Consider the following 13,550-nt stretch of genomic DNA (forward strand, 5'->3'; position numbering starts at 1 on the left):
GTTTACAGTCCAGTGTCCCCCGTCACTATACTGGGGCATCAGGACCCACACAGACCGCAGGGTGAGAGCGCCCCCTGCTGGCCCCACTCACACCTCTCCCAGCAGCCTCAGTTTTTCCCAGGAGTCTCCCCTCCAGGTACTGGCCAGGCTCCCACCTGCTGGGGCTCCAGTGTTGGGGGGGGCTGCCAGCTGGGAGCTGCAGGGCTGAGAGGGCCGCCGGTTAATAATTAATAAGAGTTAACGATTACTGCCCCGAGCTGGGAGGGCAAAGGGCTGTGGGGCAGACGCAGCAGAGAGCTCAGAGGAGCAGGACGCCGGAGACCCGAAGCCGGACGGGAGCCCCCCCAAGAATCGCGACCCCCGCAACCCCCAGAAACAAAAACCCCGAGGTTCGATACAGAGAGAGAGAGAGGGGGCAGGTGGGAAGGGAGCGGGGACACCGTCTTCAGTGCCGCGCTCGGAGCGCGCGCCGGCGCACGCACACCCGCGCGCACGCGTGACCAGCCACCCGGGGGGGGGGAGGGCGCGCCGCCCGCCGCGCGCATGGCCCTGGACAGCAGCGTGTGGGCCTGCCTGGCCTACCTGGCCGGCCTGGCCCTGCAGGCCCTCTGGCCCTGCCGGGGGCCGCAGCAGATGTCCGCCGGGAGCCTGAACACCGCCGAGGTGAGAGAGGCGGGGCCGCCGGCCGCCGCCGCCCGCCGTCGCCGTCGCCGCCGCCACGGGCGCCACACGTGAGAGCAACCCTAACCCTAGCCTGCAGTGACAGCACCGTCCGCGGTAACACGAGTGCTGGCAGTGAGGGAAACACTAGTGCTGGCGGTAGTATCGGTAGAGCTGTAGTACCGGCAGTAGTATCAGTGGAGCAGTAGTACTGGCAGTAGTATTGGTAGAGTATTAGTACTGGCAGTAGTATCAGTAGAGCAGTAGTACTGGTAGAGCAGTAGTTCTGGCAGTGAGGGAAGCACTAGTACTGGCAGTAGTATTGGTAGAGTATTAGTACCGGCAGTAGTATTGGTAGAGTATTAGTACTGGCAGTAGTATCAGTAGAGCAGTAGTACTGGTAGAGCAGTAGTTCTGGCAGTGAGGGAAGCACTAGTACTGGCAGTAGTATCGGTAGAGTATTAGTACTGGCAGTAGTATCAGTAGAGCAGTAGTACTGGTAGAGCAGTAGTTCTGGCAGTGAGGGAAGCACTAGTACTGGCAGTAGTATCGGTAGAGTATTAGTACTGGCAGTAGTATCAGTAGAGCAGTAGTATCGGTAGAGTATTAGTACTGGCAGTAGTACTGGTAGAGCAGGAGTACTGGCAGTGAGGGAAGCTCTACTACTGGCGGTAGTATCGGTAGAGTATTAGTACTGGCAGTAGTATCAGTAGAGCAGTAGTATCGGTAGAGCAGTAGTACTGGCAGTAGTATCAGTAGAGCAGTAGTACTGGCAGTACTATTGGTAGAGTATTAGTACTGGCAGTAGTATTGGTAGAGCAGTAGTACTGGCAGTACTATTGGTAGAGTATTAGTACTGGCAGTAGTATCAGTAGAGCAGTAGTACTGGCAGGTGTGTCTCATGGAGAGCAAGCTGGGGTCTGCGAAAAGACAAATTCCTCATGCAAGAAATTGTATATATGGCCAATAAAGTGATCTGATCTTATCTCCCTCAGTATTTTGGCACCTGGTACTTCATAGCCGCAGCAGGAGAGAACTCATCAGACCTGCAGACCTTCACCCTAATGGACAACGCCATCTTCAGCCTGCAGGGGGCCGAGCTCCCCCAGCGACTACTGCTGCAGGGCGTCTTCAGAGTGTAAGACCAGTTTCTCAGTCAACACTGTCGTGTTGTTATCACAGTCAAGACCATCATCATCACCATTTTAACCATCATCATCCATGCTCGTCATAATTATCACCATCATCATAATTACAATCATCACCTCACCTCACAATCGTTATTCTGATCATCACCATTATTCTCATTATCATCACGAGCTTCATGAATATAATTCTCATCCTCGTCACCCCCAGCATCACGATTATAATTCTCACCATCGTCACCACCAGCATCACGATTATAATTCTCACCATCGTCACCACCAGCATCACGATTATAATACTCACCATCGTCACCCCCAGCATCACAATTATAATTCTCACCGTCACCACCAGCATCACGATTATAATTCTCACCATTGTCACCACCAGCATCACGATTATAATTCTCACCATCGTCAACAACAACGTCAGGATTATAATACTCACCATCGTCACCACCAGCATCACGATTATAATTCTCACCATCGTCACCACCAGCATCATGATTATAATACTCACCATCGTCACCACCAGCATCACGATTATAATTCTCACCATCGTCACCCCCAGCATCAAGATTACAATACTCACCATCGTCACCCCCAGCATCACGATTATAATTCTCACCATCGTCACCACCAGCATCCCGATTATAATAGTCACCATCGTCGCCACCAGCATCACGATTATAATTCTCACCATCGTCACCAACAACGTCAGGATTATAATACTCACCATTGTCACCACCAGCATCACGATTATAATATTCACCATCGTCACCACCAGCATCACGATTATAATACTCACCATCGTCACCCCCAGCATCACGATTATAATTCTCACCATCGTCACCACCAGCATCACGATTATAATTCTCACCATCGTCACCACCAGCATCACGATTATAATTCTCACCATCGTCACCAACAATGTCAGGATTATAATTCTCACCATCGTCACCACCAGCATCACGATTATAATTCTCACCATCCTCACCACCAGCATCACGATTATAATATTCACCATCGTCACCACCAGCATCACGATTATAAATCTCATCCTCGTCACCCCCAGCATCACGATTATAAATCTCACCATTGTCACCACCATCGTCACCACCGACGTCACGATTATAATCTCTATTCGCAGTCAGCACTCATGCCTTGGTGACGGTAAGTGTTTTTGTTTCTAGTGGGGAATACTGCGGGAATAAGACCTGGATTTACTACATCCACCCTGGGAGGGACGACCTGGAGCAGGAGGGTGAGATCCATGCTGAACTGACCCAGATGAGTTGGAAGGAATACGTGTACACTAGTTACCCCAGTGTGACCCCAGTGATCTCTCCAAATTCCCCCCTGGCCCTTACCAGTCATGGCCTCCTAATAATCCCCATCTCTGGACTGGAATCATCACTTTGGGAAAAGTAGTAATGACAATCGTAATAACCATTGTGGTGACATCAGAAAGTACTAATAACTTCTATAGTACTGATATCTGTAGTATTACTAAAAGTAGTGATAAGGATAGTAATAACAGTTGTTGCTGATACCAGTAACAGTAATGAGAAGCAGTAATAACCATCGTGGCGATGTCAGAAGTAATCAATACTACAGTGCTGATATCACTAATACTAGTATGAGTAGTAATTTCAGAAGAAGTCATCAGTACCACAGTGCTGATACCAGTCATAGTAATAAGAGTAGTAATAACAAAAGTAATAACCACCGTGGTGATTTCAGAAGAAGTCATCAATACCACAGTGCTGACACCAGTCATAGTAATAAGAGTAGTAATAACAAAAGTAATAACCACCGTGGTGATTTCAGAAGAAGTCATCAATACCACAGTGCTGATACCAGAAACACGAGTATGAGTAGTAATAACGACAGTAATAACCGTCGTGGTGATTTCAGAAGAAGTCATCAGTACCACAGTGCTGATACCAGTCATAGTAATAAGAGTAGTAATAACAAAAGTTATAACCACCGTGGTGATTTCAGAGGAAGTTATCAATACCACAGTGCTGATACCAGTAATACGAGTATGAGTAGTAATAACAACAGTAATAACCATCGTGGTGATTTCAGATGAAGTCATCAATACCACAGTGCTGATACCAGTAATACGAGTATGAGTAGTAATAACAACAGTAATAACCATCATGGTGATTTCAGAAGAAGTCATCAGTACCACAGTGCTGACACCAGTCATAGTAATAAGAGTCGTAATAACAACAGTAATAACCGTCGTGGTGATTTCTCTCTTTGCTGGCCCAGGCCGGCCGGAGAGGACCGTCAACATCTACCGGCTGGACTGCAGGGACTGTATCCTCCTGCAGGAGATCTCCGCGGGGTCCAACCGCGTCATGCTGTACGGTGAGCGCCCTGTACCCCCAAACCCCTTCACTCTGGACTGCAGTCTCGGTACATCCCAAACCCCAGTCCCCTCACACCCTGTACCCCAATCCCTTACACCCAGGACAGCTGTACCCCCAAACCCCTTCACTCTGGACTGCAGTCTCGGTACATCCCAAACCCCAGTCCCCTCACACCCTGTACCCCAATCCCTTACACCCAGGACAGCTGTACCCCCAAACCCTTTCACTCGAGACTGCAGTCTCCATACATCCCAAACCCCAGTCCCCTCACACCCTGTACCCCAATCCCTCACACCCAGGACAACCGTACCCCCAAACCCTTTCACTCGAGACTGCAGTCTCCGTACATCCCAAACCCCAGTCCCCTCACACCCTGTACCCCAATCCCTCACACCCAGGACAGCTGTACCCCCAAACCCCTTCACTCGAGACTGCAATCACAATACATCCCAGACCCCAGTCCCCTCACTGGGGGGGGGGGGGGACCCCAGTCCCCTCACACCCTGTACCCCAATCCCTCACACCCAGGACAGCTGTTCCCCCAGACCCCTTCACTCGAGACTGCAATCACAATACATCCCAAACCCCAGTCCCCTCACACCCTGTACCCCAATCCCTTACACCCAGGACAGCTGTACCCCCAAACCCCTTCACTCGAGACTGCAATCACAATACATCCCAAACCCCAGTCCCCTCACACCCTGTACCCCAATCCCTCACACCCAGGACAACCGTACCCCCAAACCCTTTCACTCGAGACTGCAGTCTCCATACATCCCAAACCCCAGTCCCCTCACACCCTGTACCCCAATCCCTCACACCCAGGACATCTGTACCCCCAAACCCTTTCACTCGAGACTGCAGTCTCCGTACATCCCAAACCCCAGTCCCCTGTCACCCTGTACCCCAATCCCTTACACCCAGGACAGCTGTACCCCCAAACCCTTTCACTCGAGACTGCAGTCTCCGTACATCCCAAACCCCAGTCCCCTCACACCCTGTACCCCAGTCCCTTCCAGTCTGTACCCCAATTTTATCACACCCCATACCCCAGTCCCCTCCACCCTGCTGCTCCCCGGACCCAGTCTTCCTGAGCGCTGCCCTGTACCCCAAGTCTCCCTCCCCAAGCCCTGCAGTGAGGGGGGCCGCCACACCCCGCCCTTCCCCGCCCCCCCAGAGCCCCGGCCCCGGCGTGACTGACCGGCGTCCGTGTCCCTGTCCCTGTCCGTCTCCGCAGGGCGGAGGGCCTCCCCCGGCGCCCAGCAGGTGCAGGACTTCCAGAGGGCCGCGGCCTGCATGGGCCTGACGCACTTCCTCAGGCTGCCCCAGCAGGCAGGTAGGGAGCGCCCCCCTGTGGTGGAGGGGATACTCGCCGTCGCCACCCCACCGCCCTGACCCGACCCGCCTCCGCAGCGCCAGACCGCAGCGCTGCAGGAAGACCACAGAGCTCAATCACCCCTCCGTCCTCCCCCAGCTCTCTGCAGGACAGGGTCACGGGGGGGAGCTGGAGTCTATCCCAGCAGGCAACAGGCACAAGGCGGGGTTCACCCTGGACAGGACAGCAGTCCATCACAGGACACACACACACACTCACACACCCTGGACAGGACAGCAGTCCATCACAGGACACACACACACACTCACACACCCTGGACAGGACACCAGTCCATCACAGGACACACACTCACACTCACACACCCTGGACAGGACACCAGCCCATCACAGGACACACACACACACACTCACACACCCTGGACAGGACAGCAGTCCATCACAGGACACACACACTCACTCACACACCCTGGACAGGACAGCAGTCCATCACAGGACACACACACACACTCACACACCCTGGGCAGGACACCAGTCCATCACAGGACACACACACACACTCACACACCCTGGACAGGACAGCAGTCCATCACTGGAAACACACACACACTCTCACACACACCCTGGACAGGACACCAGTCCATCACAGGACACACACACTCACACACACACCCTGGGCAGGACACCAGTCCATCACAGGACACACACACACACTCACACACCCTGGGCAGGACAGCAGTCCATCACAGGACACACACACACTCACAGCAGGGACAGTACTCCCAGAAGCCAATTCACCCACCAGCCTGTCTCTGGACTGTGGGAGGAAACCGGTGCACCTGGACGCAGCCCAATCAGACCTGGAGAGAACATGCAGACTCCCCACAGACAGCACCCCCAGGTCCAGAACTGAACCCAGGAAGCAGCCATGCTGACCCCTGTAAACAAACAGGCAGATGGACACTGTGTTCCTCCAGCACCAGGCCATGGGAAACACTGTTCTGACTCAGGGTGGCCTTGTAACCTGCTGCCCCCTGCTGTTTCTTACAGAGTACTGCACGCTGGAGAGCGCACCTTGAGGACTGGAGGTAAGGACCATCCTCAGGCCTACAGCCAGTTGACCGCCGCCTGCTCTCGTTTCAGCACAGACAGGGCCCGCACAGTTCCTGGAGTGTGGGTGTGTCTAATCTATAGACCCCTCCCACTGTGGGCGTGTCTAATATATAGACCCCTCCCACTGTGGGTGTGTCTGATCTATAGACCCACTCCACTGTGGGTATGTCTTATCTATAGACCCCTCCCACTGTGGGTGTGTCTAATCTATAGACCCCTCCCACTGTGGGTGTGTCCGAAAGGGGGCCACTCCCTTTGTGGGCGTGTCTAATACAGGATACTCCCAATATGGGTGTGTCAGATTTATAGGGTCAGTCCCACTGTGGGTGTGTCTGATATTAGTGGGTCACCCCCACTGTGGGTGTGTCTGATATTAGTGGGTCACTCCCACTGTGGGTGTGTCTGATTACTAGTGTCACCCCCACTGTGGGTGTGTCTGATATTAGTGGGTCACTCCCACTGTGGGTGTGTCTGATATTAGTGGGTCACCCCCACTGTGGGTGTGTCTGATATTAGTGGGTCACTCCCACTGTGGGTGTGTCTGTTTACTAGTGTCACTCCCACTGTGGGTGTGTCTGATATTAGTGGGTCACCCCCACTGTGGGTGTGTCTGATTACTAGTGTCACTCCCACTGTGGGTGTGTCTGATATTAGTGGGTCACCCCCACTATGGGTGTGTCTGATATTAGTGGGTCACTCCCACTGTGGGTGTGTCTGATATTAGTGGGTCACTCCCACTGTGGGTGTGTCTGATATTAGTGGGTCACTCCCACTGTGGGTGTGTCTGATTACTAGTGTCACCCCCCACTGTGGGTGTGTCTGATATTAGTGGGTCACCCCCACTGTGGGTGTGTCTGATATTAGTGGGTCACCCCCACTGTGGGTGTGTCTGATTACTAGTGTCACTCCCACTGTGGGTGTGTCTGATATTAGTGGGTCACCCCCACTGTGGGTGTGTCTGATATTAGTGGGTCACTCCCACTGTGGGTGTGTCTGATAATAGTGGGTCACTCCCACTGTGGGTGTGTCTGATATTAGTGGGTCACTCCCACTGTGGGTGTGTCTGATTACTAGTGTCACCCCCCACTGTGGGTGTGTCTGATATTAGTGGGTCACCCCCACTGTGGGTGTGTCTGATATTAGTGGGTCACTCCCACTGTGGGTGTGTCTGATATTAGTGGGTCACCCCCACTGTGGGTGTGTCTGATATTAGTGGGTCACCCCCACTGTGGGTGTGTCTGATTACTAGTGTCACCCCCACTGTGGGTGTGTCTGATATTAGTGGGTCACTCCCACTGTGGGTGTGTCTGATATTAGTGGGTCACCCCCACTGTGGGTGTGTCTGATATTAGTGGGTCACCCCCACTGTGGGTGTGTCTGATTACTAGTGTCACCCCCCACTGTGGGTGTGTCTGATATTAGTGGGTCACCCCCACTGTGGGTGTGTCTGATATTAGTGGGTCACTCCCACTGTGGGTGTGTCTGATATTAGTGGGTCACCCCCACTGTGGGTGTGTCTGATTACTAATGTCACTCCCACTGTGGGTGTGTCTGATATTAGTGGGTCACCCCCACTGTGGGTGTGTCTGATATTAGTGGGTCACTCCTACTGTGGGTGTGTCTGATATTAGTGGGTCACCCCCACTGTGGGTGTGTCTGATTACTAGTGTCACCCCCCACTGTGGGTGTGTCTGATATTAGTGGGTCACCCCCACTGTGGGTGTGTCTGATATTAGTGGGTCACTCCCACTGTGGGTGTGTCTGATATTAGTGGGTCACCCCCACTGTGGGTGTGTCTGATATTAGTGGGTCACCCCCACTGTGGGTGTGTCTGATTACTAGTGTCACCCCCACTGTGGGTGTGTCTGATATTAGTGGGTCACTCCCACTGTGGGTGTGTCTGATTACTAGTGTCACTCCCACTGTGGGTGTGTCTGATATTAGTGGGTCACCCCCACTGTGGGTGTGTCTGATTACTAGTGTCACCCCCCACTGTGGGTGTGTCTGATATTAGTGGGTCACCCCACTGTGGGTGTGTCTGATTACTAGTGTCACCCCCACTGTGGGTGTGTCTGATATTAGTGGGTCACTCCCACTGTGGGTGTGTCTGATATTAGTGGGTCACTCCCACTGTGGGTGTGTCTGATATTAGTGGGTCACCCCTCTGCTCTATCTCTCCCCTCACCGAGGTGCCAACAGCTGACGCCGCTGCCTGTGTCCCCCGATCGCGAGGAGCCCCTGCGCCCCCACGCCCCTCGCGAGAGAACTACCCAGCAACCCCTCCCCGCCCCCCCCCGCGCTCCAACCTCCCTGCTCTTCTCCTTCTTCTTCTTGTTTTGTTACCAAGAAGGTAGTAGCCCACCCGACCCGACCGGACCCGACCGGACCCGACCGGACCCGACCGGACCCGTCCAGCGATCCTGTATTTCTCCACGTGCCGAAAACCGCGAAACCAAAATAAAATCAACTAAAAGAAAATGTTCCTGACCCCCCCACTCCTCTCTTCACTCGGTCCGTCTGGCTCTTCTCTGTGTGTCACTGTCTGCCGGGGTTGGGGGGGCGACTGATGTGTGTGCAGAGCCTGACGTAGACGCTCACCCGGGACCCTGCTGTCGGCCACTACGGCCTGGTTCTGGTACCAACGTACGAATTCACTTAAACCAGGCAGAACCAGAGATCTGCTCCAGTCTGCGCGGTCCGTCAGTCAGCCAGGATTCCTACAAAATTCCTGGGGCCAGAGCTGGGAGGTAGGTTCCCCCTGGGGTTACAGTGCCTGTCACCTTTCACCTTTCACCTTTCACCCATGACCTTATCATTATAATAATAATAATAATGGCTGACACTTATAGAGCTCTTTTCTGGACAGTCCACTCAAAGCGCTTGACAGGTCATGGGGGAATCCCACTACCGCCACCAATGTGCAGCCCCCACCTGGATGATGTCACCCCCACCCCCCCCGTCCACCACAAAACCACAAAACCGGGTGAAACGTCGGCACAAAAACCTCTGTGTTCGGTCCACATCATTCCAAGAGTCCGCGGGGATTTGAGTAACGGGGAGATTCATGGGACAGCAGGCAAAGCAGCCTGGGATGCCCTTTCCTCCGGAACTGCGCCGGGCTCTCCTCCTCCTCCTCCTCCCTCTTCCTCACCCTGTCCCCGAGCCCACAGGGCTGTGGTCTGAGCCCATCAGACAGACACTCACTCACTCGCATCCTGCTGGGGCCCGGAGAGATCCCCTATTCCTGATTCCCAGCTGAGCGACACCCGCCTGGCTCATCTCGCCCCCCGGGGCGGGAGATGCGCTGGCTTTGCAGGCTGGGGGAAAGACGGGACACAGCGCATCTGACACCACGCGGACCCCCGCTGGCCGAGAGGAGACACACACACACACACACACACACACAGGAAGGATGAGATAGAAAGACAAGTCAATATGAAGTCATAGTAAAGGACAAAATTCTCTGCTGGGAGAAAGGCCCTACTGAATGGATTGTTGGCCTGGTCCTGGAGGGGTCAGTGTGTGTGTGTGTGTGTGTGTCTGCAGAGTCTCCAGGGGTCTTTAAAGCAGGGCTGTCCAGTCCTGGTCCTGGAGGGGTCAGTGTGTGTGTGTCTGCAGAGTCTCCAGGGGTCTTTAAAGCAGGGCTGTCCAGTCCTGGTCCTGGAGGGGTCAGTGTGTGTGTGTGTCTGCAGAGTCTCCAGGGGTCTTTAAAGCAGGGCTGTCCAGTCCTGGTCCTGGAGGGGTCAGTGTGTGTGTGTCTGCAGAGTCTCCAGGGGTCTTTAAAGCTGGGCTGTCCAGTCCTGGTCCTGGAGGGGTCATTGTCTGTGTGTGTGTCTGCAGAGTCTCCAGGGGTCTTTAAAGCAGGGCTGTCCAGTCCTAGTCCTGGAGGGGTCAGTGTTTGTGTCTGCAGAGTCTCCAGGGGTCTTTAAAGCAGGGCTGTCCAGTCCTGGTCCTGGAGGGGTCAGTGTGTGTGTGTGTCTGCAGAGTCTCCAGGGGTCTTTAAAGCAGGGCTGTCCAGTCCTGGTCCTGGAGGGGTCAGTGTGTGTGTGTGTGTCATCTTTCTTTCTAAACAGCTGAAGGATTTTTCTCTGAAACAAATGACTTTTTAATTGTTGGCAACCTTGTGTGAAAGTTTCACTCTTAGTTGTCAGTCTGTTTGATGTTTCAACGAGTCTTCCTGCCCTTAGGTTTAAGAAAATTCCCATCAGGAAAAGCAGGAAATGGTCTTGACTCATGCTGGGGAATCAGAGCCACTTCACTGAAATCAACAGGTACTATCAGGCCTGGCGCCATGAGTCACTAACAGGAACATTACAAACAAGAGAGACCATCTGGCCTGTTGGGGAGGTATTGATCCGAGGAGCTCACCCAGTTTGTTCCCCACCCCCACCACCCTCTGTGTACAGAAGAGCCTCCTGTCCTGACTGGAGGAGCTCACCCAGCTGTGTCTGGAGAGGAGCCAGGGTATCGGCTTCAACCACAGGACTGGGCAGCTTGTTCCCCACCCCCACCCCCCTCTGTGTACAGAAGAGCCCCCTGTCCTGAGCTCAGCACTCTTCATAACCCCCAGACCAAACCTCTTTTGCTCCTATCAATTTAGAGTTTGGCACTGAAGTGCAGGGGTCAGCGTTGGCCTTGCTGGGACCCTGGGTTCAATTCCGGACTGGGGGTGCTGTCTGTGTGGAGTCTGCACGTTCTCTCTGTGTTTGTGTGGGCTTCCTCCAGGTGCTCCAGTTTCCTCCCACAGTCCAGTGACATGAATTCACTGGTGGGTGATTTTCCCTTCTGGGAGAACTGGCCCTACTGTGTGTGTGTGTGTCCTGTGATGGACTGGTGTCCTGTCCAGGGTGTGTGTGTGTCCTGTGATGGACTGGTGTCCTGTCCAGGGTGTGTGAGTGAGTGTGTGTGTCCTGTGATGGACTGGTATCCTGTCCAGGGTGTGTGTGTGTCCTGTGATGGACTGGTGTCCTGTCCAGGGTGTGTGAGTGTGTGTGTGTCCTGTGATTGACTGGTGTCCTGTCCAGGGTGTGTGAGTGTGTGTGTGTGTGTGTCCTGTGATGGACTGGTGTCCTGTCCAGGGTGTGTGTGAGTGTGTGTGTGTCCTGTGATGGACTGGTGTCCTGTCCAGGGTGTGTGAGTGTGTGTGTCCTATGATGGACTGCTGTCCTGTCCAGGGTGTGTGTGTGTGTGTGTGTGTGTGTGTGTGTGTGTGTGTGTGTCCTGTGATGGACTGGTGTCCTGTCCAGGGTGTGAGAGTGTGTGTGTGTGTGTCCTGTGATGGACTGCTGTCCTGTCCAGGGTGTGTGAGTGTGTGTGTGTGTGTCCTGTGATGGACTGCTGTCCTGTCCAGGGTGTGTGAGTGTGTGTGTGTGTGTGTCCTGTGATGGACTGGTGTCCTGTCCAGGGTGTGTGTGAGTGTGTGTGTGTCCTGTGATGGACTGGTGTCCTGTCCAGGGTGTGTGAGTGTGTGTGTGTCCTGTGATGGACTGGTGTCCTGTCCAGGGTGTGTGAGTGTGTGTGTCCTATGATGGACTGGTGTCCTGTCCAGGGTGTGTGTGAGTGTGTGTGTGTCCTGTGATGGAATGGTGTCCTGTCCAGGGTGTGTGAGTGTGTGTGTGTGTGTCCTGTGATGGAATGGTGTCCTGTCCAGGGTGTGTGTTAATCTCCAGCGAACAGCTGTGTGGTTTTCCAACGCTATGCTTACACAAGAGCCTCACCGCCGCGCTGAATCCCAGACGGGACGACGTCACCGCGTGCCGGAGCAGGCTGGGGCTCGCCGGGCCCGCGCGCGCCGGTGTTGATCCTGTCTGCCTCTCCTGGGGTGCGTGTGGCTGAGAAATCACACAGCTCCTCCAGCAGCCGGCTTGAACAGGACCGCGCGTCACTGGTAATCTGCCCCCGAGCAAGGAAATCCACTCAGAAGAGCCTCCTGTCCTGACTGGAGGAGCTCACCCAGCTGTGTCTGGAGAGAAGCCGGGGTATCAGCTTCAACCACACGGACTGGGCAGCCTGTTCCCCACCCCCACCCCCCTCTGTGTACAGAAGAGTCTCCTGCCCTGACTGGAAGAGCTCATCCAGCTGCATCTGGAAACAAAAAACAGGGTATCGGCTTCAACAACACATCTGGGCAGCTTGTTCCACCCTCCCGCCACCCTCTGTGTACAGAAGAGCCTCCTGTCCTGACTGCAGGAGCTCACCCAGCTGTGTCTGGAAAAAAAAAACAGGGTATCGGCTTCAACAACACATTTGGGCAGCTTGTTCCACCCTCCCGCCACCCTCTGTGTACAGAAGAGCCCCCTGTCCTGACTGGAGGAGCTCACCCAGCTGTGTCTGGGGAGAAGCCAGGGTATCGGCTTCAACCACACGGACTGGGCAGCCTGTTCCCCACCCCCACCCCCCTCTGTGTACAGAAGAGCCTCCTGTCCTGACTGGAGGAGCTCACCCAGCTGTGTCTGGAAAAAAAAACAGGGTATCGGCTTCAACAACACATCTGGGCAGCTTGTTCCCCACCCCCACCACCCTCTGTGTACAGAAGAGTCTCCTGCCCTGACTGGAGGAGCTCACCCAGCTGTGTATGGAAAAAAAAACAGGGTATCGGCTTCAACAACACATCTGGGCAGCTTGTTCCCCACCCCCACCACCCTCTGTGTACAGAAGAGCCTCCTGTCCTGACTGGAGGAGCTCACCCAGCTGTGTCTGGGGAGAAGCCAGGGTATCAGCTTCAACCACACGGACTGGGCAGCCTGTTCCCCACCCCCACCCCCCTCTGTGTACAGAAGAGGCCTCCTGTCCCGACTGGAGGAGCTCACCCAGCTGCGTCTGGAGAGGAGCCCAATCCGGCTGGGATTTTCCAGTCCTCCCTTCGAGGTTTGGAGCTCGGCTCACCGCGCGTGTCCGGGCAGGAACCTGGCAGAGAGGCAGG

At 54.4% G+C, this 13,550-nt stretch overlaps 1 protein-coding gene across 2 annotated transcripts; it reads left to right on the forward strand.

Annotated features, from left to right (window-relative positions):
* Positions 1-258: 258 nt before the first annotated feature.
* Positions 259-9,108, forward strand: apom (apolipoprotein M). 2 transcript variants are annotated; one of them, XM_069198621.1, is made up of 7 exons: positions 259-663; positions 1,656-1,798; positions 2,996-3,066; positions 4,083-4,181; positions 5,421-5,519; positions 6,566-6,603; positions 8,818-9,108. In XM_069198621.1, the coding sequence occupies exons 1-6, from the start codon at positions 544-546 to the stop codon at positions 6,592-6,594; spliced, it is 561 nt and encodes a 186-aa protein (XP_069054722.1). In that variant the 5' UTR covers positions 259-543; the 3' UTR covers positions 6,595-6,603; positions 8,818-9,108. The 2 variants fall into 2 exon arrangements, with proteins under 2 accessions (XP_069054722.1, XP_069054723.1); XM_069198622.1 differs by having other exon boundaries at positions 8,976-9,108.
* Positions 9,109-13,550: the final 4,442 nt, after the last annotated feature.

This window comes from Lepisosteus oculatus, chromosome 14 (genome assembly GCF_040954835.1).
Source record: "Lepisosteus oculatus isolate fLepOcu1 chromosome 14, fLepOcu1.hap2, whole genome shotgun sequence".
NCBI lineage: Eukaryota > Metazoa > Chordata > Actinopteri > Semionotiformes > Lepisosteidae > Lepisosteus > Lepisosteus oculatus.

Excerpts from the sequence above, each read along its gene's own strand:
- apom (XM_069198621.1), top strand. The coding sequence starts at position 544 with ATGGCCCTGGACAGCAGCGTGTGGGCCTGCCTGGCCTACCTGGCCGGC. Across the intron at positions 3,067-4,082 it reads GGACGACCTGGAGCAGGAGG|GCCGGCCGGAGAGGACCGTC; the intron begins GTGAGATCCATG and ends TTGCTGGCCCAG. Across the intron at positions 5,520-6,565 it reads CAGGCTGCCCCAGCAGGCAG|AGTACTGCACGCTGGAGAGC; the intron begins GTAGGGAGCGCC and ends TGTTTCTTACAG.